This window comes from Ambystoma mexicanum, chromosome 4q (genome assembly GCF_040938575.1).
Source record: "Ambystoma mexicanum isolate Mex_15411 chromosome 4q, UKY_AmexF1_1, whole genome shotgun sequence".
In the NCBI taxonomy this organism is placed as follows: Eukaryota; Metazoa; Chordata; class Amphibia; order Caudata; family Ambystomatidae; genus Ambystoma; species Ambystoma mexicanum.
This window is the reverse complement of record NC_090928.1, coordinates 722,158,207-722,185,670: the sequence shown is the minus strand read 5'-3', so window position 1 is coordinate 722,185,670 and position 27,464 is coordinate 722,158,207. Positions and strand designations below refer to the sequence as shown.

Sequence of the window (27,464 nt, the reverse complement as noted above, 5' to 3'; positions counted from 1 at the left end):
TTGTTCTTCGAATGGATTGTGTCCTCCCACATATTCCTTCTCTTTTGATAAACTCCCAAAGCAGTTTAGTTTTACTGGAGGAGAGTGTCAGAACTTACATGACAAGCTTTCATGGGTGTGTGCCAAAACCAGTTGCCTAACCTGAGGAAGAGTCTAAACTATAATGTTTGGTGAAAGTATGTACAGACGACCATGTGATAAGCCGCACGACTTTTATTGGAACTCCCCTCCGTAATGCAGAGGAAGTTGCCATGCCTCTGATCGAATGAGCATGTAGGCCTTCTTGGGGATCTTTTCCTGCCATCATGTAGCATTCTAATATTGCCAATATAATCTATGTTGATAATGTCGGTTTGGTAATAGCCATACCAATTTGTGACCCGAATAGCCGACGAATAATTGGTCATCCTGTCTTAACTTAGACATTCTAGAGTTATAGAAGCTAGTGCACGTCCTTCCCAGGGTGAGGAAGGGAGGAGGGGGTGGGGGGGAAATGGTAAAGTTAGTTTCTGTGCGAGATGAAATTCAAAGACAATTTTAGGTAGAACGATGGGTTTCACCCTCAATACCACGTTATCCTTAGATAAATAGTGTAAGGAGGCTTGTAGGACAAAGCCTGAAGATCACTCACCCTTCAGGCAGATGTAATAGCTACTAAAAAGATGGTTTTCAGGGTTAGTAGCCTCAAAGAACAGGAGTGCAAAGGCTCGAAAGAAGCACACATGACGTTCCGACACCAAGTTGATATCCGAAATTGGGACTTGAAAAGGGATCGGAGGGTAAACATTTGTCAATCCCTTTAGAAATTGGAATATTAGAGGTATTTTAAAGTAAGAAACTTCTGAAGTGCGCGTAAATATAGAAAGCGCCACCAGATAGCCCTTAATGGTACCAATCTGGAGGCCCATATTAGCTAGGTGTAACAAAAAAAATGATAACACCATCAGTGTATTACATGTAAATGGATCAACTTTCTTATCTCTACACCAGATGCAGAATTTGTTCCAACGGCAGCTGTACAAAGACTTAGTTGCTGGCCTTCTGGCTGAAAGCAATCTCCATTACGTTGTCCGGGAGGTCCCAATCCTTGCATCTCAGCCTTTCATAAACCATGCGTGAAGGCTGAGCGTCCCGATAGCCGGATGGAGGACCCTACCCTCCTCTTGCGAGAGAAGGTCCTCTTAGTGGAAGACTTATTGGCAGGCAGATGGACATGGGTCAGGCTACCATGTCCTTCTGGCCCAATCCGGGGCAATTCGGATCATGGATTTCCTGAACTTTCTCAAACTCCTGATCATGTGAAGAATGACAGGGACTGGAGGAAACGCGTACACGAGTGGAAAATCCCAGTCCACCACAAATGCGTTTCCTAGAGCTCCTCTTGGGGGGAAATTTTCCTCTCTTCAGCACTACAGTTCGCACTTCCGGTTGACACCAGTCCCGAACAGAGCCACTTGAAGGACTTCCTGAACTAGTTTCCTGAACTAGCAGTCTCACTCGTGTGAGACTGCTCTGCCTGCTCAGACCGTCTGCCGCTGTATTCTCTACTCCAGCTAGGTAAGATTCCTCTTTTTTTTTTTAATCGCCCAGAACCAGAGCTGCATTGCTTCTCTGTCTGCACAGTGGTAGTAACCCTACACATCCTCTTTTGTTGAGGTAGTACATGGCCACTGTGTTGTCAGTCATTATTACGACAGTCTTTCCCCGTACAGATGGCAGAAAGGCCTTTAGTGCTAGTCTGATTGCCCTCAGCTCCAAAAGGTTGATGTGTAGTTTGGACTCCGATGGAGACCAACAACTGCCAGATCGTTGGCGTGGGCTCCCCACCCAGTGAGTGAGGCGTCCATCACTACGGTTATCTCCGGCCATGGTTACCAAAAAGGTTCTCCTTTCAAGATGTTCTCCCAGCAGGCCCACCACCGAAGGTCCAGTGAGATTCTGCTCGGAATTTGAAGGTGGTCTGACATCGTTCCTGAAAATTGGTACCACTGAGTCCTGAGAGATCTCAATTCTCAGGCAAGCCTCTGGGCACCAGAAAAATGCAGGATGCCATCAGGCCAAGTTAAAAAAAATAATAATAATTTGAAGAAATAAAAAGAATTCATAAATAGAAGGCTGGTAGATGCTGGGCATTCTGGAATTCGGTCACCGTCTGTGGAATGTCTTGAGCCCTCACCTCTGGTGGCAAGGCTCTTCCCAGGGATGCATCAAGGATTGCTCCAATGAATTGGAGCCTCTGAGATGGTAACATGTGAGACTTCTTGTAATTGAGGGAGAAGCCCAGTCTGTGGAGGGAGTGGCAGGTGATACTGAGATGTTCCTGTGGCTGTTCGGGTGAACGTGCTCTTATCAGCAAATCGTCCAGGTAGGGGTAGATGTGAATCCCCCCCTTCTCCCGAGTCTTGCTGCCATCAACTTGGTGAAAACCCTCAGGCGGAGGTCTGCCCAAATGGCAGAACCCGAAACTGATAATTGGAACCGCCAATGGTGAACCTCAGGTCTGTCTGTGCTTGCGATGGATCGGCACAGTAAGCATCCTGAAGGTCCAATGATACCATCCAATCCTGAAGCTGGAGGGCCTGAAGGATATAAGAAAAAGTTACAATCTTGAACGTGTACTTCCTGAGGAACTTGCTCAAGTCTCCAAGTCCAAAATGGGTCTCAATCCTCTGTCCTTTTTTGGAATTAGGAAGTATGGGGGAGAAGTACCAACCCTTGTTCCTCTCCACTACCGGTACTGGTTCTATAGCTCCTTTCTCAAGCAGGGTTTATATTTCCTGCATAAGGAGCGGATCTGGACCTTTGTAAGAGCTGTTCCCCGGAGGGTGACAATTTTTCTTTTCTCAAAAAGGAAGGCAGTACCACTGGACAACTGTCTCCAATGCCCATGCATCTGAAATAATAGCCTGCCATTCTGTCAGATGCTTGGACAGTCTGCCTCCCACTGGGGTCTTGCAAACTAAGTCCTCAGAGAAGTTTTGGGGCGGCCGACGCAGTGGCTGATGGTAAAGTAGTCGCTGCGGTCTTGGTACCTCTGCCCCGTCCACCACGGGGGTAATCTTCTTTGGCCTCTGAACTGGTGGTTGTCCTCTGGCCCTTCCAAATGTGGAGTAGTGTCGAAAGGACCTACCCCCTCCAGTGTGTACCAGTGGGTAAACTTGGAGGTTGTTGGATGAACTTAGGGGGGGGGGGCGCATTTAGGGGAGGGTTGTCGGATTGCAGCACCAAGTGATTTGGCTACTGACTTTGAAGTCTGTAGTTTGTCCAAACGTTCATCAGCCTTGCTTCTGAATAAATGATTACCATCAAAAGGCATGTTGAGCAGTCTGGAATGTACGAGACCAGTCTGGAGGGATTTGCACATTGCATCTTTCCCATCCTTGACTAGGTTTAAAAACTCGTCTCGTTCCTCCCCTTCAGGGATATGGTCAGCCGCCATGGATATACACTCCCAAAGGGTGTGAGTGAACCTTGCCAACGTGCACGTGGCATTAGCCGATTTTAGGGCTATACTTCCAGTCCAAAAAACCTATTGGGCTAGGGCGTCGTAACACTCATCCCCATCAGGTGGGATAGTAGGGTAGGCATTTTGTCTATTAGTTGAGGTGGCAGCTTGAACCATCAGACTTTCTGGTGTCAGGTATTTTGATAAATAAAAAGGGTCACTGATTGATACCCTGTATTTTGAGGTCAACTTCGTGTTGACAGCTGTACTGAGTTCAGGTGCCTCCCAATTGGTAGCCACACGCTTTTGCAAAGCTGCATGGAACGGCACAATAGCGTCTTCTTGGGGTCCCTTGTCCAATATGTCGGTGAAGTCATCTTGCTCAAAGACTCGACTTGGTCTAGGCCAATCCATATACTCTACAACTCTTGACATCAATTGACTGTAGGTAACCTCTGCATGATCACCAGGATCTGACCTGCCAAACTTCACCTCTGGTGAGGTGTCTAACCCACTGGCATCATGCAGGCACTCTTGTAGATTCTTTATTCTGGGCTCTTCAGAAATGAATGCTTCAGGGACTGATGGCGCACCATATTGGAGCCCAAAAGGCCTAGATTCATCTGAAGATGGTTCTGCATCCTCATAAATAGAGTAAAGTGATTTAAAATATTCAGCACAAGGCAAAGGGTTATATGTCTTCTCCAAGGTACTAGATGGACTCCATGTTTGTTGACAAAGGAGCCGAAATTGTCGTTTTAGGGTAAATTCTGGGGTCGGCAGAGCCGTACTTAAGGTCCGCGGACCTCCAGCTCTCGGAAAGGCCCTAACTCCTTCCAATGTCCCAAAGAAGTCGAGGTCCACACAAGGAGCAAAGGCTTACTGCTGTTCTATTATAGCACACGCATGGAGCAAAATCCAGTCCAGGCACATCTCGCCGATTTTGGGCTCGCACGCCACTTTTGTACACTTGTGACATCACATTCTGCGTCACTTACCAAAATCCTTACCCGAACCGAATGCCACTCCGGATTGGCTCTCCGAGTGGTAGGTCCAGTATAGGGACATCTAGGGCGCAGGTTTATTTGTGGCCACTGTGTCAGGTGGTGTACTTGAAATTTCTACCTAAAAAGTGTTACATTAGAAACTCTGATGATTGGCTGGGGATCCAGTGTCCTCATTGGTGAGGCTGCGGGCCCCCCCAAGCCTAGGATTACCATTGTTCCCAGCCTGCAAGGCACCTGCTCACGTACAGTGTATAGTGACAGTGTGTAACAATGGGGTACTTCTAATGCCATGAGACCGGTCCATTCCCAGCGCATGCTGTAGGTGGATTGTTGCAAGCTCGGACCCTGACGTGAGACAGCCACGTCTTCCCCGCTTCCAGGCCTTGGCACCATGTCAATTCGGCCGAGTCACGTGTGAGGAGACTGTTGGTGAAGCCAAATTACTTCGATTTGATTTGTATTTTGGCTTGGAATATTCTCTCCTGTAGCCGGTCTCAGCGTGGCGCAGTGGGTGAACAATGTCACTTGCAACATCATGGCCTTGGTGGCTGCGGTCCCTACCAGGGCTATTCTGCTTGCACAGCATCTTGCGGCTTGGGATGACAGACGATTCTGGCTTGCTGGATTTTCCTATGGCCTACTTCGGCTCCGATTATGCATTCAGCATAATGGTCCATAGGTTTAAGGCATATCATGGTCGGTCAGGTCCCTTGAATGCTCCTGTCCATCCATAGGGTTAAAGCGTGTGGCATCGGCAAGCCTATGCACAAACTCTTCTGTCATCTTGTGCTTCTGCGGTGCTGTAGTGAGCCTAAGTGGCAAATTAATAAACATGCAGACAGTATGGATTGGTGTGCAAGTGTCCCGAATGTGCAGGATGCACGTGCGCTTCCTGTCTAATGCAGCTATGTCGTTGCGGTGTCTTTTAACGACCTGCAGCATGTTTTGCAGGAGATTTAGTCGATTCGGTCCATATAATCATCTACAGCTCGGTCTTGACTATCGTCGCTTGGTTTGGATAGTGTCAGTACCAGCGCAGGGTTATATGGTCAGGTGTCTGGGTACCGTTCGTGGTGCGTTCTTTTGCTGGGAGCGGTGGCGATTGATGCAAACCGATACAGTCAGTGTTTATTTTGTCGGGGCTACTTCTTACGGTTGGGGGGCCCATCGGGAAGAAAGGGACATTTGGATTTTCCCTCTTCAGTCAAAACTGTCGGCGTCGAGGAGTTTGACCCTCGAAGCGTCCATGACTTCGGCGCTGACGACATCTTTTGACCCCGAAGGAGACATTGTAGTCTCTTTGTGCCAGAGGCGTCAAAGACTCAGTCCTTGAAGGGACTTTTCCTCGACTCGAAGGATCTTTAGACTACTCTCGATGAGGTTTGCCTGCCGGGCCCGAAGACGCACAGCTTTTATGCTTATGAGGTATTTCGACCGGAGCATGGCTTTTCGGTGTAGTCGAGGAGGGGGGGGGGGGGGGGGGGGGGGGGGGGGTCAATGCACCATTCTCGAACACCTTTAACATTTTAAGTCTAAACTCTTCCCATTGAGCTGCCGATGCATTCTTAGTCGAGCATACGACCCGTTCCGGAGAGGAACTTTAAGACGAGGAAAATGGCAAACTATGGCAGCGTTTCTTTCCATGTCTAGATTATGACGAGTGGTGGGAACCTCTCTGCGATCAGTGTCGTTATTTTTCTTACGGCGAGGAGGAACGGTTCTAGACTCATCCAAAGTTTGTCGAAAAAACAAGAGTCGAAGGGGATTTATGGGTCCTACCTGCCGCAAGCTTCCCTCCGCGTTCGCTCAGGGCTTTCAACGTCATGGACAGGCAGTCCTCACACTCCGATGAAGGATGAGCGGATCCCAGACACCACAAGCATATTCTGTGGGGGTCTATGACGGACATTTTTGAACAGCAGTCACAGCATTTCTTGAAACTCAATTTAGGAGTGGAAAACGCTGATGACGAAGCCATTCTTTCGAATATTAGATGAAGATTTTCACTAAGATTTTTCTTCACATAAAACGAAGCGTACCATATCCGAAGCATTGGCATGTGAAAACAGAACTGAAGCCAACGGGTGCTGCGCGTGCTATATTTAGCTTTGGTGAGGTCAACATCGAGTCGACAGGCATTGACGCACAGCTCTCCCTGCTGAAATTCTTTTTGCTGAAGCAGCTAAACTGGATTTTGGAAATATCAAAAGATAAGGAATACGTGGGAGGACACAATCCATTGTAAACCTCTTTAATAGAGGCTTGGAAGCGAAGTCAGTCTTACAGTGCGCTTGGGTGGCTCCCGGCACCTCCTTGTTGGACAAATTAACATGGCAATACAAAGAATATCCTATCTTGAAATCATCTCTGGAAACCAACCAAAAAAAAAACATTTAAAAAACTAGGTCATCCCGTCTGATGTTTTTTTGTCCTAGAGAGGTACATTTCAACATCCTTTTCGGCTCTAGTGTGAAGCCTCTTCCACCTTTGAAGGATGAGACGAGAGGGGAAAACATGTACTTTGTGTGACAAATTCAATTGTAGCACAACTTTAAGAATGAATGAAGATTCCGGGCGTGATGTTCTGAAACTAGTCTTCCTGAAGTTAATGCTAAGAACCACTGTGAAAGAAAGGAGCATTAACAGGCACAAATGCAAAGGCTTAATAGTAGCTGCCATCATGAAAGTCAAAACAAGTCCTAAGCTGAAACCAAAACACTGATTTGTAGGCAAGGGATTCACAAGTGTATTTAGGACCATGGACAGGACACTTTCCAGGAGAACATTTGAAAACAGAAAGGGCCTGATTTGGCCAAGGAAAGTATACAATCCAACACTATGCTAGTTTAGCATGACAGCTCACGCTCTGTCTGGGCACAAAATGTACACATTTGCCAGTGGCCAGCATAGATGGACTTTGTGTGATGCGGTCGGTATGGTGCCCATCCACCAAGAAACTCATCCCTCTCCTTGTACCTAAAGGATTAAAGGCTTAGATTCCTGGCGTTGAGGTGGGGTACCCTACCATTTGTTTGAGTCAGTAAAACTTCCTGGGAGGACACAGCAGCAGGTCTAGCAAGATGGTACCAGGTCCTCTGTACCCAGAGTGGTGAGATCAAGAGCATGCTGGTCCTGCACCACTTCAACTTACTTAGCAACTAAAACGAATCAGTGGGAACAGGAGCAACACAACCACCATGTTGAACTCCTATAGTAGCACTAGTGCAACATCCTGGGACCATTCCTAAAGCAAAAGGTCTCAAACTTGTATGAGCAGGTCACAAACTGGTCGATCTGGGGTCTCCTTCACTTGGAGAAGAGGTCCTCCACAGTCTCCCTGTTCAGCACCCCCTCGTGCAATACCCATGTGAGCTAATTTAACATATCTTCAGCAATCCGATTGCCAGGGAGGTGCGACACCGTCGCCTCACTTCTGGATCACCCAAAACTAAATAAGCATGTCCTTCCTGTGTAGCTTGAGCATCCCAACAGAACCCATCATGTTGATTTAGTGCATGGCAGTGGTGGTGTCCATGAGGTCCCGACAGTCAAACCTCTAATGTTGGTATAAAAGAGAACAATGCTAGACTAAGTGCCCAGAGTTCCAGCAAGTTAATGTGGATGGACTCACCCAGGCCTTCCCTTAGACGTTCACCAAAAGATCCTGCAGAAGAGCTCTCCATCCCCTCAGTGAAGTTTGCCACAGTTGTTGCAATGGGACAACCGGAAGGAGGTTGATCACTGATGCCCAACAAAACATGTCTTTCGAGACCTGTGGGCAGAGGGGATGGTAGCTGGCTAATGTGCTTATTGAACTGTGACCACTCACTTCTCAGGGACCACTGTAGAGACTGCATCTGCAGTCTTGTTTCTGGAACTATGAAGATGCAGGACACCAAGAGCCCTAACATACTCAAGAAAACCCCTGCCAGGAGTCTTCCTTTTCTTTGTAAGATACAGTGGCCTGAATGCTCATCACTCGAGGGTGGGAAGGTCTTGCTTCGCTCCCTATTCAAAACTGCCCCTACAAACTGCAGGCATATGGAGGTGGTCAGAGAGGACTGTTTTTTCAGTTTCTGGAGAAAGCAAAACTGTGAATAAGATTGTGCATCAGTAGGAGCCAGCATTGTGGTTGGGAAGTAATGATCTTGGTAAGTAGTTGGGCTACCACCATAATATTTGTGAACTCTTGTGGCAGACGTCAGGCTGAATGGGAGCACTGAAACCAGGTAGTGAGTGCTTGCCCACCACAAAACAAAGATATTTGAGATGTTTGGGGTGGATAGGGGTGCCAATGTACACTTCCTGCAGATCCAGAGATACTAACAGGTCTATGTTGCAAAGCATGCAGGATCTGGACCAAGATGATCATCTTGAATCGGTCCTTTTTGGAGGAGCTGGTTAAAAAAGCTCAGGTCGAAGGTGGGTCCAAGTCCTCCATCCCCCTTTGTAATCAGGAAGAAAAGCATGTCATACTTCCTCTGCTGGAAGACGCTCCACGTCTTCCTTCAGCAGAGGTGAGCTATTTCTTCTAAAAGCAGCAGTTCTGCAGGGGGCAAAGGCAAAGTACAGGGTTTTTGGAAGCGTTTTATTGTTGAAGAAAGGAAATCAGTAACCTTGGTCTATCAACTGAAATAAACACGCTGGTCTATTATGTGCTGCCATTCCTTCTTGAAGAGTATAAACCTACCCCCAAGAGTTGTGGTGCATCAAGGAGGCAACTTTAAGAAGTGGTTTTGCAGCTTGAGGTACAGACGGGACTGAAAACTACTCATTTTGCTTTTGCACACGCTTACCTCTGGAGGATCTTTAGAATGCTTGCGGGCTACAGCGCGGTAGAAATAAACAAATAGAAAGGCCCCCTTCGCAGAGGTTGTTGGTGAGGAGATTTCCCACTGTCTTTAGACAGGAAAGAGTAAGGTCTAAACCTCCCCCTTCAAAAAGCAGCACTCTGAGTGGTAGTTTATGGACCCATTTAGCTGCTTGACAAAGTACCTTATGTATTTTTGAAGACTTATATGCTTTTGTTTGAAAAAAGGTCTGAACGGTCATCAAACGGCATGTCCTACAGTGTTTTGCACATCCTGGGTAGCCATAGCACAACTGGGAGTGTCTCTGGATACCAGCAAAGTGCCCATGGATCTTTCAACAAAGCCTGCTGTATTCCAAGCCCAAGTCAAACATTCCTTGCACAGTCATTCCCATACTGTACCAACAGCTCGTACGGTCCTTGAAATACACCTCCTGAAGGGCTTTTCCGGAACCACTAGGCGATTACCAGCTCCAACAAAGGGCTTCCTTCTAAGGGCCAGGACTCTGCCCAGTCTGGACTTGTCCGGGTCTGGGAGGATCGCAGAGGGTGGGGCCCCCACTGCATCTTACCTGGTTGTCTACAGCATTCTTTGTGTACACTGGGCCGGAGAGGCATCACCTTCTCCCACTTGCCGCAGCACACACCGGCACTGTTCACCCACTATCTGCAATGGGCCTCCAGGCCACAGATACTAAGTGCTGCTGGTTCTCTGCCAACACCATTCCACCTCGGCACCACCCACGTGCAGGACACTACTGATGCACCATATCACTTCTGACTGTATCTGAGCCCCACTGCTACCCACGATTGACTTCTGCACATGATTTCTACATGTGTCCATGACTCAAAGCTAGGTCTCAATTATTCTGTACTGTTCTTCCGTCCTGTAATCAACCTTTGAGGTCCTTATCTTTACACCCATGCAAGCCTCTACACTGCCTGTAACCTTGATCTTGATGTGCCTTTAACCTATGCACGGACTGTTTTGCTGCATTTTAGTGCTTTGTTTTAAAAGTTGAATCTAGGTGGGCATTTATACCTGCATATTAATTGTCTTTTGCTGCACTCACCTAACCTGGGTTGCTTCAAAATCCGCTACCCTAGCACCTCCTCCCCATGGGCCAGTTTGGCCACCTCGTGAGCCTATTTGTGCACTGTCCAGCCCTTTTGTCTTTCCCTCACCCCTCCACCCACTACTACATGGCTCCCTCAACCTCACCAATCTATTCTAACTGATACTCCATCGCCTATCCTATCTCTCGCACCAAGTCTTGAAGAAAATAACTTTCAGGTCTCCTGGACTCTAATCTAGGCCTATGTCAAAGCTACCTGCAGGCAGACTACCACTGACCTTCTCTTCGCTGTCCCTTCCCCTGACCTATGGACTCCCCACCTGGTCTCCCCTTTCCCCTCTTCTCCCATTAATGGCGGCACCAGATGGGAAGTACTCTTGACATACGTATCCTCTAAGTGCATCATTAAGGTCTATCACAATGGCACTATCATGGCCCAAGGTTCTCAACCTTTCTTTTCCTCCTTGACCAGCGCCTGCTCTCTGTCATCAACTTCCTTTCCTCTCCTCTTAACCCCCACCACCACCAATGGGAGTACCACACCCCTGTAGCGCACCTCCCCCTCGGAAAACTTTCAAAGGTAGTAACCTGCTTCACTTAGCTACTCTGAAAGCTTGCTCTGCTGGCAAACACTCCTCCAACATCGGTTTCCTTCTTGAAGACTTTGACCTAGAAAACCTCGCCCTTACCGAGACCTGGTTCAATGCTAACTCTTGTCCCTGATTTTCCCCCCCGAAGGGTCCCTCCTATCATGCCTAATCAATCCTACTCCATTTTTGAATGCCTTGTCTGTAAACTTTGGGTCTCGCCCAGTCACTCCCTCTCTCGCCCTTGCTACCATCTACAGACCTCTCGCCCCATTTCTCTCTTCCTCTCCGAGTGGGCAGACCTTGCCTCCTCCCGCTCAACGACCTCTTACAAACTGCTCCTCCTTGGTGACCAATATCCACCTCGACTCCCTTGAATCGGGAACCTCATAGTTCTGTCTCCTCTGGCTCACTATTCTGCCTTCCGGTCCGACCCACTCTGCATGCCCTCATCGCTGGCAACATCCCTCTCACCCCGTCTCCTGGTCTGATTACTCTCCTCTCCACCCACTCGGGGCCCCTTGGCCCTCTATCTGACCCACCTGCTTCACTGTCATTCGACCAATGAAGCGAGTGAGTTGCTGCTTTCACTTCCGCCTTCATCCTCCCTCCATCCCCTGCTTCTAACTCCCCTCTCTGACTCTGTCATTGCTAATCTGCAGGTCTCCACCTCTAACACCCTCGATATCCTTGCCCCCGTCATGACAATCCGTTTACACCTGCCTCAAAGTGCAATGACTGGTATGACTTTGATCTAGCATGTCTAAAACACAAGTGCAGAGTTGCTGAACGGAAGTGGCCGACCTTGGGCTCTTCCTCTGACAAACAGGTCTGTCGCCTGCTCCAAAGTCAACATCACTCCTCTATCTGCTACCAGAAGAGAGCCCACATCCAAGCCCGCATTTCTGGAGCCACTAACATGGCTGACTTCAGAATCTGCAAGGAACTCTCCAACCCAACTGCAGTCTCCACCTCTCTCCTTCCTTCCCAGGCTCTCTACACCTCCCTGGCCTCCCACTTCACATCTAAAGCTCAGGACATCCAGTCCTCACTCTTTTCACCCTAATCTCCACTCCTGTTCCTGCCACTCTGCTCTCATGAACACCCATGTTGAAATGCTCATAAATCTTGCCTTGTGGCGCCTGAAAACACCAGTCGGCTGTATAGGTGCCTAACAAATGCATGATAAATGTGTTTAAAATTGTCAAGTAACGTTAAATGTTTGAGCATTGCCATAGATGAATGGAACAGAGGAAAAATGGTGCCAGTGGCTCCCCTCAAACCTGTGAGGTCATCGACATAATTAGAGGACAGGTTATGCTGGTGCTGCACAACACCACCCGATAGTTAGAAATGTTTCAGGAGCGAACTGGGTGGATGAAATGTACCCAAGATGACCAATATGTGAGACTAAAGGTGTCCAGTAAATTCTCACATTTGTTAAATCTTGTATAAAACTTTTCACTACACAGACCAACAAAGCCTAAGTGCCATTACAGTTTCAATGTCGCTTTAGCTGCTCAACTAGCCAACACAGCAACTACTCTGCCAAATAGCTCAATCACATGTGCTGAGCGTTCAGTAAGGGTATCGGTGAGAACGAGATGTTTTCACTGCACCTGACATATTAGTGACTGGGTGAACAGCGAACTTGACAAAATTTAGCAATTTCATATTTAGTGTAGGTAATGGGATGTGTGTTGCTTGAAATGTTACTTTGTTTTAAATTGCTCCATTTTAGATTGTATGCAAGATAAATATCAAAACAGCTGATAAAATATAAATACAATATAGGTATGGTGTACCACGAAGCATCTAGAGACTGGGCAATGAGGAGCTTCACAATGTGCATGCAGTAAAGGAGATTTGCAATCAAGAGCGCTGTAAAGGGGACGCAGTAGTCTCGAACATGTATGCACCGAAATTCAAACATGGGGGAGCAGAGTTGGGTCTTGACGGAAATGTGTTTTGGGACAGATGACTAGAGCATTTAATGGGGGTGAAAACAGCAACTACATGGAAAATGTATATAATGTGAACTGTGCGTGTGGTTCAGAGAGACGCAGGTTAGTTTGACTACAGCGTCATCTAGCCCCTCCCAGCCGTTTGTACAATTTGTATTTAATTGAATTTATATAGCACTTTAATCCAAAAGCCCTTTACAAAAAGGATCAATTACAACAAGCAATACATGACAATTGAATCAAACCAGAAAGATGTACAAAGAACAATTAACAAAGTTGAGGTCGTTAAACGCTAGTGGAAGGATCAATAGTAAGAGAGGGGTGGGAGGGGTAAGTAGAGGTAGATTTGGTCAAGGAAGAAGATGAAAGAAGTTAGGGGGGCGAGTGGAAGAGAGAGGATTTAAGAGAAATGCCAAATGAAGGGTAGGAGGTGATAGAGCGGACGGGCAGTGGTAGGCGATTCCAATGGAAAGGAGCAAGAAGTGGAAGGAGCGGGAGGGGGCACAGGGTGGAGGAGGAGAGAGAAGGCAGATATCAGCAGAGTGGAGGGAAGGAGAAGGAGTGTGGAAAGTAAGAAGGAAGGACGTGTAGGAAGGAGCAAGATTATAGAGGGCTTTGAAGACAAGGCAGAGAAAATTAAATTTGTGCTGAGAGTGAAAAGGGAGCCAACCTAGTGTATTAAGTGAAGAGGAGATGGCGTCGCGAGGAGAGAGGAGTCATAGGGAGCGGATGGCGGAGTGATAGATGGATTTGAGGGGAAAAAAGTGAGAGGAAGGGAGTGGAGCAGTAGAAGAGCCTGGAGAAGATGGAGGAAATTAAACTTTTTGTAGCATGAAAGGTTAGGAAGGGACAGATTTTACGGCTATTTACGGCAGAGGTGGCAGCGGGAAGATCTGACAGTGTGAGAAACGTGAAGAGAGATGGGTGTCAATGTAGAGACCTGGGTTGCGGGCATGGGGAGATGGGAGGGGGAAAGAATAAAAGGAGGAGAAGAGAGGAAGAGTTTTAGCGGGGAAGAATAGGACTTCAGTTTTGTCAGTTTTGTTTTTGTAAGAGAAAGGAAGTGGGAAGACATCCAAGATTTAATGGCTGAAAGGCAAGAGAAAATCTTGTGATGTCAGGAGATAAAGAGAGAAAGAGTTGGGTATCATCAGCATAGAAGTGCTGTGAGATACCAAACATGGAGATAATGGGAGCTAAGAGGGAAGTGTAGAGTGAGAAGAGAAGGGGGGCAAGGACGTAGCCTTGGGGAACGCCGTGGTTGAGAGGAAAGGTATGGGAGGTACAACCACCCCAGGAGACTGAAAAGGAGCGGTTGGAAAGATAGGAGACCCAATTGAGAACACAGTCTTTAAGGCCGATGGAGGAGAGAGAGCTAAGGAGAAGATGGTGGTCGACAGCGTCAAAGGCAGCAGAGAGGTCAAGGAGAATGAGAATAGAGGAGTGCTTGGAATAATGGGCAGAGAGTTGAGAACAGAGGTGAGAGCAGTTTCAGTGGAGTGCAGTGGGCGGAAGCCAGATTGTGTGGTGGGGGGAGGGAGGGGAAGAGAATGGTTGGAGATGTAGGTAGAGAGTTGAGAATAGACAATGCGTTCTAGAAGTTTAGAAAGGAAGGGTAGAAGAGAGATCTGGCGGAAATTGGGAGGAAGATGAGGAATAGCAGAGGGTATTTTGAGAATGGGGATGATAGTAGAATGCTTGAAAGAAGTGGGGAAGGTGGACGTGGAGAGACAAGTGTTGAAAAAGGAGGTGAGATAGGGTATGAGAAGCGGATAGATTTTGGGAATAAGGGAGGTAGGAATGGGGTCAGTGGGAGATGCAGTAGGATGAGTTTTAGAAAGAATGAGTGAAACTTCAGATTGAGTGACAGTCGTGAATGAAGACAAGGAATAGGGAGGGGCAGGGGAACAGGGAGGGGAGGAGAGGATAGATTGGCGGAGATTAAAGACTTTGTTGGAAAAGAAGATGGCAAGATCGGAGGCAGAGAGGAGAGGCAATGGAGTGGTCAAGGGTAGGTGGGGAGAGATGTTAAGGTTTGAAAGATGCGGCGAGGATGAGAAGACAGAGTGGAGTTAAGACAAGAGTCGTAGAGGGTGTGGTAGTGGAAGTAAGCAGCCTGGGTGGAGGGAGTGGGGTGTGAGCCAGGAGCGTTTGAGACGCCCAAGGCGGCAGCACATAGAGGAAAGATGAGCTGAGAGCCAAGGTTGAGCCGGTTGGTGAGAGGGGAGGAACGAGGAGAGAGGATAAAAATGATCAAGAGTAGAAGTGAGGGAGGAGGTTAAGGTGGAAGAGGCTGAAGTGGCTGAGAGAGAGGGGAAGTGACGGGGGAGAGGAGCAGGAAGTGGGGAAGAGAGAAGGATTAAAATTACATGGGTCATGGTGGAAGAAGGGTGTGGTGGAAGGAGGGGAGGGGGAAGACAAACTGGTCTTATAAAGCAATAAACTTGCTTTACGGACAAATTAGCACTCGCTTAAGTGGTGGGCCTACTTTGGGTTAAGGTGATTAGAGGTCCACCCGCACACATGTAACATTCAGAACAGCTTGTATGGCCTTTATGTGTTCTCTTCCTAAGAACCTAGAATAGAGTGGCAAGCAGAGGACAGCTTGGTTCTTTTCCAGATGGATGCCCTCCAAATATTCCTTAGCTACTTCAAAAGTGACCAGACATCCAGGCAGTGGCTGGATTAAAAGTAAATGTTATTTGTACCCAAATGCCCTTCACCTAGAGAAGTGGCTTTTGTTTAACAATGGTGAGGGTGTTGTAATTTTAACTGCATTAAAAAAAAGCAGAAAGTTGTTCTGTGGATGTGTGTGGCCGTTCACAAATTTGTATGTTGGAGGCTGGACGATGGGACCGAGACACCACCTGCTCAGTCAGTAGGCCCCAAAGGTTGACGGGCTCCTCCTAAGATTGTTGTCCAACCAGAATACAGCAGCCCAAAAAGTGAGAAACCTGGGGAATGGTGCCTAGTGAGGTAACTGGCCATAGGGTCAAGGGGCAGGGCTTCAAAGAACCAGGTAAAAAGTAAAAGGTGGAAGGACTAAACCCACAACTACAGAAAGCCTAAAGAGCCCAGAATGGCTGCCTCAAATACACAGGGCAGACATGGTCCAATGAGGGCCTGTATGCAGCAGGGATAGACCCCCAGCCCCCACCTAAAGCGGGCAACCTTGCCCATTGGTACAGAAGATTCTTACACATGTGAATGGAAGTAACCCGATAGTTCCCCTGTGGGACATTCCACAATTAACATTCAGAGAACTAGAAAGAAAGAATTGCACTTATCCCAGGTCAGTGACTATTTACTGCTAATGAAGGAGAGAACCACCCACCTACCCAACAGTAATTTCACACACCAGGACCATCAGACCATGGGACATCTGCCACACAACTCAAGATAAAGTTGTGGAATGACTCCAGGAAATGCATGGTGCAGCAGCTGGTAATGGCACAACGCACTGACAGATTGCTGGTGTTTGTCGAAGCCAGTCCTGGAGAAGAAAGGCCTATAATGTTTACCCATAGCTTGCAAGGAGCTGAAAACCAAAAATGGGGAAGAGGGGAGGGTAAGTGAGAGTCCTCAAGCAGCAGCTCACCAAGACTGGAGCTCTGAAATAGACTCCTAGCTTGGTGGAAGAGCAAGACCACGGCAAATTACAATGCATTACTGCAAAGTATCACAAAATGTGATGTCCGACCCCCGTCTAGACAACCCAAGGCACCAGGGAAGGTAGCGCAGGTTTTTGCCCCAGAAGTGAGACGACCTGATGACATCTACAAAATCTGAGCAAGGAATTTCAAAAACTAAGAAAGTGCAAGGCTTTCAAACCCTACAGATTGAGGGTCTTACATTTGCTGCGGGGAGGCAGAGTGGAAGGCCTGCGGACCAATGGCTTGATTTTTTTGTATTTTGTCAATTTTCATACAAGCAACCAGAGTTAAACCTGAAACCTTACTTTTCGGTTCTGTTATGCAAGATTGCATGCAGTACCCTTTGAGTGCACTACAACAACCCTGAACTCATTGCAATTGGTATAAGTCTGTACTACACAGGTTGGTAGTGTGGTCGAGTAGCCAGGCTGATCTTCAGAGGGGTCAATAGTGAACTGCAGGGGAGTTAGAGATTCATAGTGACAAGTTTTCAAATAAACTCTTACACAACGTTTCTTGATTAAACAATTATTAATTTATTTAAGTCTGTTTGGATAAGCCTTCTTCAGCAGGGAGCAATATAAAGCAACACACAAATACACTTCAAAAATACACACTTAGTATTCTCAATCAGCAAATTTGGGATGGCACACAGACACTTCCTACACCCTTAGGTGACTTCAATAGCTAGGGTTCTGTTGACATTAATATATCACTGTTGCATTTACAATAATACTGAGAGGAGTGTCAAAGAAGAGAGGTTTCAGAATAAAGTGTCCACACAGTAATTCTTAATCAGGTAAGTACTTTTAAACACCCCCAATGCAAAGTCAGTTAACCCTTTCCTGGAAGGAATGCAAAACGCATAAGCAGAGGAGAGAAGAGTCATTCAGAGAGCCAGGCCAGCCAAAGTCAAAGTGAACTGAAGCACTTCTTGCAGGTACGTGAAAGTCCTGCACAATGTTTTAGAAAATCTTTGTAGCAAAAGTAGAATCAAATGTAGGGTCACAAGCTGTAAGGCCTGTGGGTAGTAGAAGATGCAAGCAACTCTACAAGAGCAACCAAGGCAAGTCTCAGCTAAGATCAAGCAAGGTGGCACAACAAGAGGCAAGTTCTCTTAGGCTGTACAGTACCTTTAGGTTGAAGAAAAGTGCAGCAGATGGCTTCTGTTCCTGTGCAGCACTGCAGATCCTGGTGTTCCTGGGCCTCAGTCGTGGGGACAAGAGGGAGGACTTCTGGGGACTCCTGCACTGCAATGGGACGGTCAACAACCGCAAATCTTCAAACAAGTGGCACTTCAGTGTTTCAGCTCCTTGCGTCTACCGCAAACAGCAACACTCCAGTTCCTGGCTGTCGAGATGGGCTTTCCTTGCATCTGGGGTCCAGCACTCTGTTTAGGTGGCTGTGGTACGGTCAGTCCTGCTTCCTGGGAGTCCAGAGGATCTTCATGGAGCTCCTGGCCAGCTTAAAAGAAATGCACACAATCTGGTGTTCCTCTCCCTGGCTAATCAGTTCCATCAGTGGCTGCAGTGGAAATTCAACCACCTCCAAGAGGATGTCCAGGTGGAGTTGATTGGTCCCACCAACAAAAAAGGGAGACTTCATCCTTGCAGGGCTTCTCTAGTTGAAACAAATTCAGAGCTTCAGCACAGCAGCAGGGCTTCACCGGGCAAACCAACGGTCCAGGAGTTGCAGCAGGCCTCACTTCCAAGTTCTTCTTCGGATTCCTTCGTCCAGTGGTCGACTGGCTTCCAAGCCAAAAAGCCTCGCCTTTTATGCAGGTTTCTCCCATTAATTCCAGCCCAGGTGTCAGTCACCCAGCAGGGTGGCGGTCCTTGCCGACAGCGAGCCGGCCAATCACCTGAGAGTGCATTTGTGTCTCCTCGGAGACTAAGCACAGGTAGTTTCGGGCACCTCCCTCGCTTCCTGTCCTCGCCAGACACCATGGAGCCGGAGGCGGGATTCACTTGTGAATCCCGCCAAAGACAAAACAAACAAAGGGACCAAACCTGGTTTGACGCACAGAATAAATCTCAAGGACCTTTCCACAAAGAAATGACGAAAAAAGAAGACCGGGGCCATTTTGACGAAAATGGCACCCATAGTTGCGAACGCCCGCAGTAAAAACGCACAACGGTAGTAAAAATTAAACCACTGCCACCAGCCATTAATCGGGGACAGGGCAACATAAAAGTGTTACATGAGACGCTAGACAAAGGGGATACAAAGTAGCCCTTCCAGCACCCTATAGTAACAGTGTGTGCTGGGTCTAGAAAGTTACAAATTTAACTAGTCCATTTCACTTTACTGCTCTTGGAAACAGTAGTCATCCAAGAGTTAGATATTTCAACCTTTGGGAAATCTGAAAGACTTCACTGTGCCACTACACTGAAGTTGCTGTGACACAATGTAAAAGTTGATGCCTACAGAGTTTGTCAGACTCCACAACCGAAGAAAACAGTTTAAACCCACATTAAAATACACGAGAGAGTGGGGAAAAGGGTCTCTCTCTCTCCAGGTTAAAAATGCAAGTCCTCAAAATCAAGCAAAAGTGCTGGGGGTCTCTAAGGTAGAGAGGAATTAGCACATATGAGAATTTTCCCTAACAGGTTTTTACAATAAAAACCATTGGTGGATAGACCTTACCACCTGCAAGTGCTTTTCTGAAGCAAACACAGGCTCTTACAAGACTGACACAGAAAACAGACAGTGAGAAATTAAACATGCACAGACATCTGGATTAGGATGAGTATTTTAATACACATCCATCTCCTCTTATCCTAAACACTAAAACTATGCATGCCTAAACAATCCACCACAAGCACTTCTATTACATTACTGATGGGGATGAGTTAGAAGAACAAGTTACTTACCAACTGGTAACGTTCTTTCAACTGGATGTTCCTCAAACGTATTCCACATCTTTGACATGTAATGTCCACGGCTGTGCTGCTTTGGAAATTTTACGGCAGAGGGCGTCCTGCGTCGAGTCAATGTCCCTCGAAGGCCTCCTTCGAGGGCAACGTCACTGGATGTTATAAATAGGACGCCCGGCGCCCGTAGCCTCAGTATGTTTTTTCCTCCATAACGTGCGACATGTTCGTACACAATACCTACTTGACTGCACATAGCCTTGAGGGAACGCAAGCTGCAATAGCATAGGAAATTCTCAAGAGGGGCAGGCTGGGAGGGCGATGTGGAATACGTTGGAGGAACATCCTGTCGAAAAAACGTTACCAGTTGGTAAGTAACTAGTTCTACGAATGGATTGTGTCCTCCAACTTAGTCCACATCTTTGACAGACTCCCAAAGTAGTACCAGAAAATGGAGGAGGGAGAAGAATTTAGAATATCCAATCAGATGGCAGAATAAAGAACCCCTTTACCAAAGGCCATATCTTGACCATGGAGAGTAGAGAGTAATGTTTGACAAAGGTGTGGATAGAAGTCTATGTTGCTGCGTCATATATTCCTAATAGGAACTCCCTGCTGTAGGGCGGTGGCAGTAGCCTTGCCCCTAGTAGAATGAGCTTGCAACCCTTCAGGAGGGTCCTTGCCCGCCAATCTGTAACATTCAGTAATGGTGAGCATAATCCACCTGGACATCGTCTGTTTGGTAACAGCCTGGCCCAATCGGTGTCCAGCGTACTCCACAAAGAGTTGATCGTCCACTCTGAACCTGGACATCCTTGCAATATAAAAGCTCAGAGCTCTCCTAGGGTCCACCCTATGGAGTCGCTCCTCTTCCTTACCAGGATGAGGAGGATAGACAGCAGGAAGTACCACTTTCTGGCTTAAATGAAACTCAGACACTACCTCATGTAAAAGGAAGGACGTATCTCAGCACAACCATATCCTTGTGGAAGATCGTAAAGGGTGGCTTAGATGAAAGTGCCTGCAATTCACTCACTCTGCAAGTGGATTTTTCCGCAACCAAGAAAACGGTCTTGAAAGACAACAGTCTCAAGGGACAAAAGTGCAAAGGTTCAAATGGAGCACAAATCAGGAATTTCAGGACCAAATTCAGATCCCAAACTGGCACCTGAAACGGGGACGGCGGGAACACATTAGTGAGCCCTTTAAGAAATTGGGAAATCAAAGGAATCTTAAAATGAGAACATTCTTCAGACGAGCGTTTGAAGATGGACAGCGCCACCAGGTAACCTTTAATGGTACCCACCTGAAGGCCCCTATGGGCCAAAGAAAGCAAGAAAGACAGAACCATGGGAATGGAACACTGAAAAGGATTGACATTGTGTCCTCTGCACCAGTCGCAAAACTTACGCCAATGGTACAAGGATTTGGTTGCCAGCCGCCTGTCCGAAAGTAACACCTCCATCATGTCATCCGGGAGGTCCCAATCCTTATATCTCAACCTTTCAGATACCAAACGTGAAGGTTGAGAATCTTGACCTCTGGATGGAGCACCCGACCCCATGCACAAGAGAGAAGATCCCCTCGGTAGGGAAGACGGCGTGGAGGGCAGATTGACAGATCTAGAAGGTCTGCGAACCACGCTCTCCGGGTCCAATCCGGAGCAATGAGGATCATTTGGGATCCGACCTCCGCAACCTCCTTAACACTTGAGGAATGACGGGGACCGGAGGAAACGCATACGGAAGTGGGAATGACCAATCCACGACAAACGCGTCTCCCAAGGCTCCTCTAAGAGGAAATTCCCTTGAGCAGAATCTCTCGCACTTCTGGTTGGCACTGGTCGTGAAGAGATCCACTCGTGGGGTTCCCCAAAGGGCGAAGATCTCCAGAAGGACTTCCCGAGCCAACTCCCACTTGAGACTGCTTTGCCTGCTCAGAGCATCCGCCGCCGCATTCTCCTCTGCAGCCAGATGTACTGCCGAGTGTGATATTCCCTGCTGGATTGCCCAGAACCAGAGCTGCATCGCCTCTCTGCACAACGGGAGTGACCCTACCCCCACCTTTTTGGTTGAGGTAATGCATGGCCACTGTTGTCCACCATGATCAGGATACTCTTACCCCACAAAGCCTGATGGCCCTCAGCTCTAACAGGTTGATGTGGAGTTTGGACTCCGACGAAGACCGACGACCGCTGGCAGACATATCGTCGGCATGAGTTCCCCATCCTGTGAGGGAAGAGTCTGTCACTACCGTCACCTTCGCCCATGGTTGCCAAAACTGCTCCCCCTTCAGGTTCAAATCGTTGGCCCACCACAGAAGATCCTGCGAGACCGAGTGTGGAATCTGAACAGGATCAAATATCTTGCCTGAGAATTGTGACCGCTGCATCTTGAGGACCCATTGCAGGGATCTCATCCTCAGCCTGGCCTCTGGCACCAGAAAAATGCAGGATGCCATGAGGCCAAGCAACCTTAAGAATTCGAAATCTGGTAGATGCTGGGCAAGTTGAAATGTGTCCACCACCTGCAAAATGTGATGAGCCCTCACCTTGGGAGGCAATCACTTCCAAGGAAGTGTCCAACACAGCCCCGATGTACTGGAGCTGTTCAGAAGGTGTCAGATGAGACTTCTTGAAATTGAGGAAGAAGCCCAGCTTGTGGAGGGAGCGGCAGGTGAGACCGAGATGATCCATCGCTTGTTCGGGAGAACGCGCACGGATCAGCCAGTCGTCCAGGTAGGGGTAGACGTGAATACCCCCTCGCCTGAGATATGCAGTCGCCACCACCATTAGCTTGGTGAAGACCCTCGGGTGGGGGTCAATCCAAATGGCAGGACATGAAACTGAAAGTGTGAGCTGCTAGCTGCAAACCTCAGGTACTTTCAGTGCTTTGGATGAATCGGCACATGAAAGTAAGCATCCTGTAGGTCCAGAGACACCAACCAATCCTGAAGCCGAAGGGTTTGGAGGACCTGAGAGAGTGACCATCTTGAACTTGTCCTTCCTAAGGAGTTTGTTCAACCACCGCAAGTCCAAGACGGGTCTCAATCCCCAGTCTTTCTTTGGAATCAAAAAAATATGGGGCATACCATCCCTTGTTCCTCTCGGCTACAGGTACCAGTTCTATAGTGCTCCAGCAGGGTCAGGATTTCTTGCACAAGGAGCAGATCCAGAAGCTTCAAAGAGACAGCCTGTGGTGGATTGTCAGGGGGCCGCTTTAGGAAGGGAAGGCAGTAGCCGTGGGCCATTGTATGCAGAACCCACGCATACAAAGTAATAGCTCACCATTCTTCGAGATGCTGAGACAGTCTGCCCCCAACTGGCGAACAATGCAACATGGCCTCATAGTTGTTTTGGAGCAGCTGCGGCAGCAACTGAAAGCAAAGAGGCAGCTGCCTAAGCAGCTTTGGCCCCTCCATTTCCCCAACCACCACGGGTACATTTACGTTGACCCCCTTTGACTGGCGGCTCCTTGCGTCCTACCAAAATAGGAGTAGTAACGAAAGGAACCTCCGCTCCACTGCTGTCCCCTAGGACGAAGAGGCGGAGGTTGACGCACAGCTGTGCTCAAAGATTTAGCTGCAGCTTTTGAGGTCTGTAACCTCTCAAGACTTGTCAGCCTTGCTGCCAAACAAATGAGTGCCATCAAAGGGGATGTTCAGAAGACTGCTTTGTACATCCGGAGCAACAGACTTCCGCAACCACACAAATCTGCGTACAACTGTGCTCGCAGTCATGGGCCGGCTAACACCGTCGGCCGTGTCCAATCCCGACTGAAGGGGTTCACACATGGCATCCTTGCCATCTTGCACAAGAGCAAGGAACCCATCCCTTTCTTCCTCGGGAATATGCTCTGCCGCTAGAGAAAAACAATTCCACAGTGTGTGAAAATTCTTGCTACGGCACAAGTGCAGTTGTCTGACTTCAGCGCCATACTCCCCGCAGAAAACACCTTGCGTGCCCAACCATTGAAGTGTTTGTCATCCCTATCAGGAGGGATGACAGCGTACGCCGCCTGCCTCGAGGTGGCCATAGCCGCCTGAACCACCAAACTCTCGGGAGTGGGGTGAGAAGAAAGGTAGCTGGGGTCGCTACTGGAAGAGCAGTATTTTTTAGTTAACGACTTGTTAACTGCCGGAAGAGATTCCGGTGTCTGCCAAGCAGCTGCCACCCTTTTCTGCAACGTCAAATGAAAAAGGTTAACACTGGGTCAGAGGACGGACCTTGATCCAAAATATCATTCAAGTCATCCTGAATAAATGCTACCGGAGGACTAGACCAAACTAGATACTCAGTGACCCTAGCCATCAGTCTCCTATAAGAGGACTCAGCATGAGCCCCAGGCCTGCCAAACTCCACCTCAGAAGAAGTGTCCAAGCCACGGGCATCATGGAGAGATTGACATAACTCTTCCAATTAACTGTCCCCGGAAAAGACAGGAGCCACATCAGGCTCAACAGTGTCAAATTCCAAATCTGACCCCTCCTCCTAGATATTATCCAGAGGAAGAAAGAACTCCTGCCTCGGGACAGAAGAGGGTCTGGAATCCTTAACAGGCCTCACAGACTTGGAAGTAGCCTTCCTTGGAGGATCCACAGTACCAGGGACCTCCATCAGCAAATTCCGGCCAAAAGACCGCGACGGTGTCGAGGGCGCCGGCGGCTTAGGAATCGACAACAGCGACAGAGGGCTGGTGTGAAGGCAAAGCTTCGACAGCCGTATCCGACGAACACGCCGTGGAGTCGACGCAGACCGTTTATGCGTTTTTGACAGTGGCGAAGACAGACCTGGATGCAGCACGTCTCTGGCGATCAACCTGAACCTTGTCCGAACGGGACGTCGAAGGTTCCCGATAGTATCGCGCCGAGGACCCGAGCACGAAGGCGCACAAGCCACAGACCGAGACCTTTCCCTGTCAGCTTCATCTGAAGGCGTGGATGGAACTGTGCCCTGGGATTGAAAAATCGCCAGCATCTGCTCCCTGAAGGCTGCCCATTCCTCCAGATTCGAGGACTTAGTGGGATAAGCCACTTTCCTTGCGGCACCATCCTCCAAGGAGGACGGGGAAGGCGACCGCTGACTGCGCTTCCGGTAATGCTGAGACGAGGAGGACCAACGGTGGCAACCACTCCAGGAAAGAGATCCCCGGAACTCCTTCCGAAGAGGAGAGGCGCCCCTCGAATAGTCAATGGACATCCCCTTAGCAGCTTTACGGGACTTACTGGGTTTAAAACCCCTACCTGTAACTTCCCCTTACGCTCCCGCAAGGCCTTAGTCAGCGACTGGCATTTCGAACAGTCGACGGTGTCATGACTCTGGCCCAGACACCACAAACAAATGTGGTGCGGGTCCGTAATCGACATCTTAGACTTACAGTCCCGGCAAGTCTTCAAGCCAGACCGCAGAGTCGGAGGATTCCAAGAAGACGACATTCATGAGGAATACACAAGGCACGTCGATTTCTCGAAGCAAACATGTTTGCGGAAAAAACGGAACTGAGGCTACGGGCGCCGTGCATCTTATTTATAACATCCGGTGAAGTCACCCTAGACAGAGGCCTTCGAGAGACATTAACCCGACGCCATTGACGCAGGACGGCCTCTGCTGAAAACTTTCCGAAGCAGCACAGCTGTGGACATTACATGTCAAAGATGTGGAATACGTTGGAGGACAATTCATTTGAAATAGTCTTTCAGGTCACAGCAGAACTTCACATAGCTAGTGAGATGGCTAATATATCCATTTTCTTATCTGTTTCCACTCACAACTTGTAGGTGTTGAGACCTGTGAGCAGCTGTTGCAAGTGGGACTGTACCTGGTTGGAGAGGGGTGGGGGGGGGGTTAAGAAATGTGTGACAGTGAGGCATTTGAAATATAAATTACCTAACAAAGGAGAATAATATTTAGGCATGTTGGAGATGTGCCATATTTCAGACAGCTGAATTAATGGATAACCACAAAGTAGGACTATTAAACAGGGCATCCCACAAGAAGATGGGATCTGACGATTAAGTGGTTTGGAAGGCAAAATGGAAACTGCTCAACATGTTCTTACCGGGTGTCGTGATCACAGGCCTCTACATATAAATGAAGATGTTGAGCTGTGTCTGACTTGAACAGCATCAAAAGCGACTAGTTTTGGACTTAATGCAACATTTTATTACTATGATGCAATGTAACATAACTTGGTATAAACGTATGTTTAAAATTTCATACTTGATATTATGTAAAAGTTCTTCAGAACTATAAACATAACGAACAATAAAACAGATCAAAGGTTGGTATACTAAATTGACACCTATGACCTGCACACTAATTCAGTACTAGTTGTAAGATTTCCACGCCTTCAATTATCCCATAGCTAGCCAACCAGTCCTGGCAAAGGGTGTACAACAACAATGTTGAAACGTGCACATTGACCCCAAAATTAGCGACTCCTGCCAAACCAATCGCATACAATACTGTTCACCGGTGCATTTTGTATTTGATTTTATTTGAATTTTTGATCAGCGGTGGCCCCATACAGACGCTTTCAGAGTGAAAGGTTCACAAGGTAGGAGGTGAAACAGAAGTCAACATTTTTCAGGATGGGGATAGAAAGGCAACGATAGGCATTTGATGGCAGGTCAGGTGGTGTGGATAGATAAAGGTATAGGGAAAGGATTTTTCAGAAAGTGTTAATAAGAATGCAGTGCAGATGTGAAGTGGTAGGGAGTTACAGGCTCTGGAAGAATGCTCGTTTGTGTGCACATTTGTTTGCAGAGTTCAACGCATAGGCTATTTTGCCTAGTGTTTCTATGAGAGATGGTTTTCAGTTTGTTGTAAAGGTAGGATGGGTTGAATTATGAATTAATGGATTTTTGTATAAACTAGTTTGTCTATTCGGATGAGAGTTTAGGTTTGTATACTTGGTACTAGTGTTTATCATCTGTATAGATGATATACATGGAAAGGAGTAATAACCCCTCCTAAATGATCAAAACGGAGGAAAAGGTACAGAAAGCAGAACAAATAAGAAAATCCCCTAACTTTTTTTTTTAATAGATCCCAACTTTATTTACTCATCTCTGAGCTAATATTACTATTCAGTTACAACGAAAAACATTTTTAAACTGTGACCAACTCTAGATCAGAACATGGACTATATAGAACTAAATCAACCATTCGGACAGATCATATTTGCTTTTTACAATTTCACTATAAAAAGAAAGCCTACCTGTGCCGGGAGTAGATGGTAGAGTACCAGACAGTGGTGTATGCATGAAAGAGTAACTGGGCTGAAATGGAAGCATATTATTTAAAAGCTTGTACAAGGAAAAACTTTACATTCACAGAGAAAGGATACTAAAGCTACAGGCTAGCACCTTATTCAATGCTTGGGTTTCCCAATTGTGACTGCACGGGTTGGAAGAGAATTAACCAGTCATGAGAAAAGAATTGTGCCTCTCCCATTTAACAGTAAAATAAGCACTTTTCATCACCCTTTTTTCTAGGAGGTTCATTTAAGAATAGTTCTATACAAAAATACAAAATCCCTTCCAGTCTCCATTTACACTGTTTGGAAATATTACCTCACCCTCTGGTCCAGGATTAGTTATAAATGTACTCAGGTGGGTCATAAACAGCAACCAATTAATCAATGGGGTTGAGACTTCAGAAATAGGACTTCGATCTATTATCGCACATCAGTTCAGAAGTTCAATCCAGTAACAGTTAAGTTTATTTTTTTTGTTAATACCTAGATCTGTTGGATACCAAACACACTGAAACAAATTATCAGCAAAACCCTCCACCTGGCTAATCAGAAAATGAAGATTGCAATGGGTCTGTAAGCATAATAGAAACAGTGAGTAAGGGCAAGAACCAGAGCAAAAAAAAAAAAAAAAACCACAATAAAAAAAAAATGAAAATAAAGCTATCCAACCTTACAAAATATTCATTCAACACTACGTGCAAGTCAGAAATGAAAATCCGCTTTAATGCATATAGGATAGAAGGCATCAGACTGAATGCGAAAGCGTGATGCTGAAGAGGATAAAGTTAGACCA

The 27,464-nt window shown here is 47.3% G+C and overlaps 1 protein-coding gene across 5 annotated transcripts in view; it reads right to left on the bottom strand.

Annotated features, from left to right (window-relative positions):
- Positions 1 to 27,464, bottom strand: part of NUP35 (nucleoporin 35) — a 538,931-nt gene that overhangs the window by 160,487 nt on the left and 350,980 nt on the right. For all 5 annotated transcript variants that reach the window (XM_069608305.1, XM_069608306.1, XM_069608304.1 and 2 more), the window contains exon 5: positions 26,633 to 26,693. In XM_069608305.1, the coding sequence (XP_069464406.1) occupies positions 26,633 to 26,693 (61 nt within the window). The remainder of the gene's footprint in view (positions 1 to 26,632; positions 26,694 to 27,464) is intronic.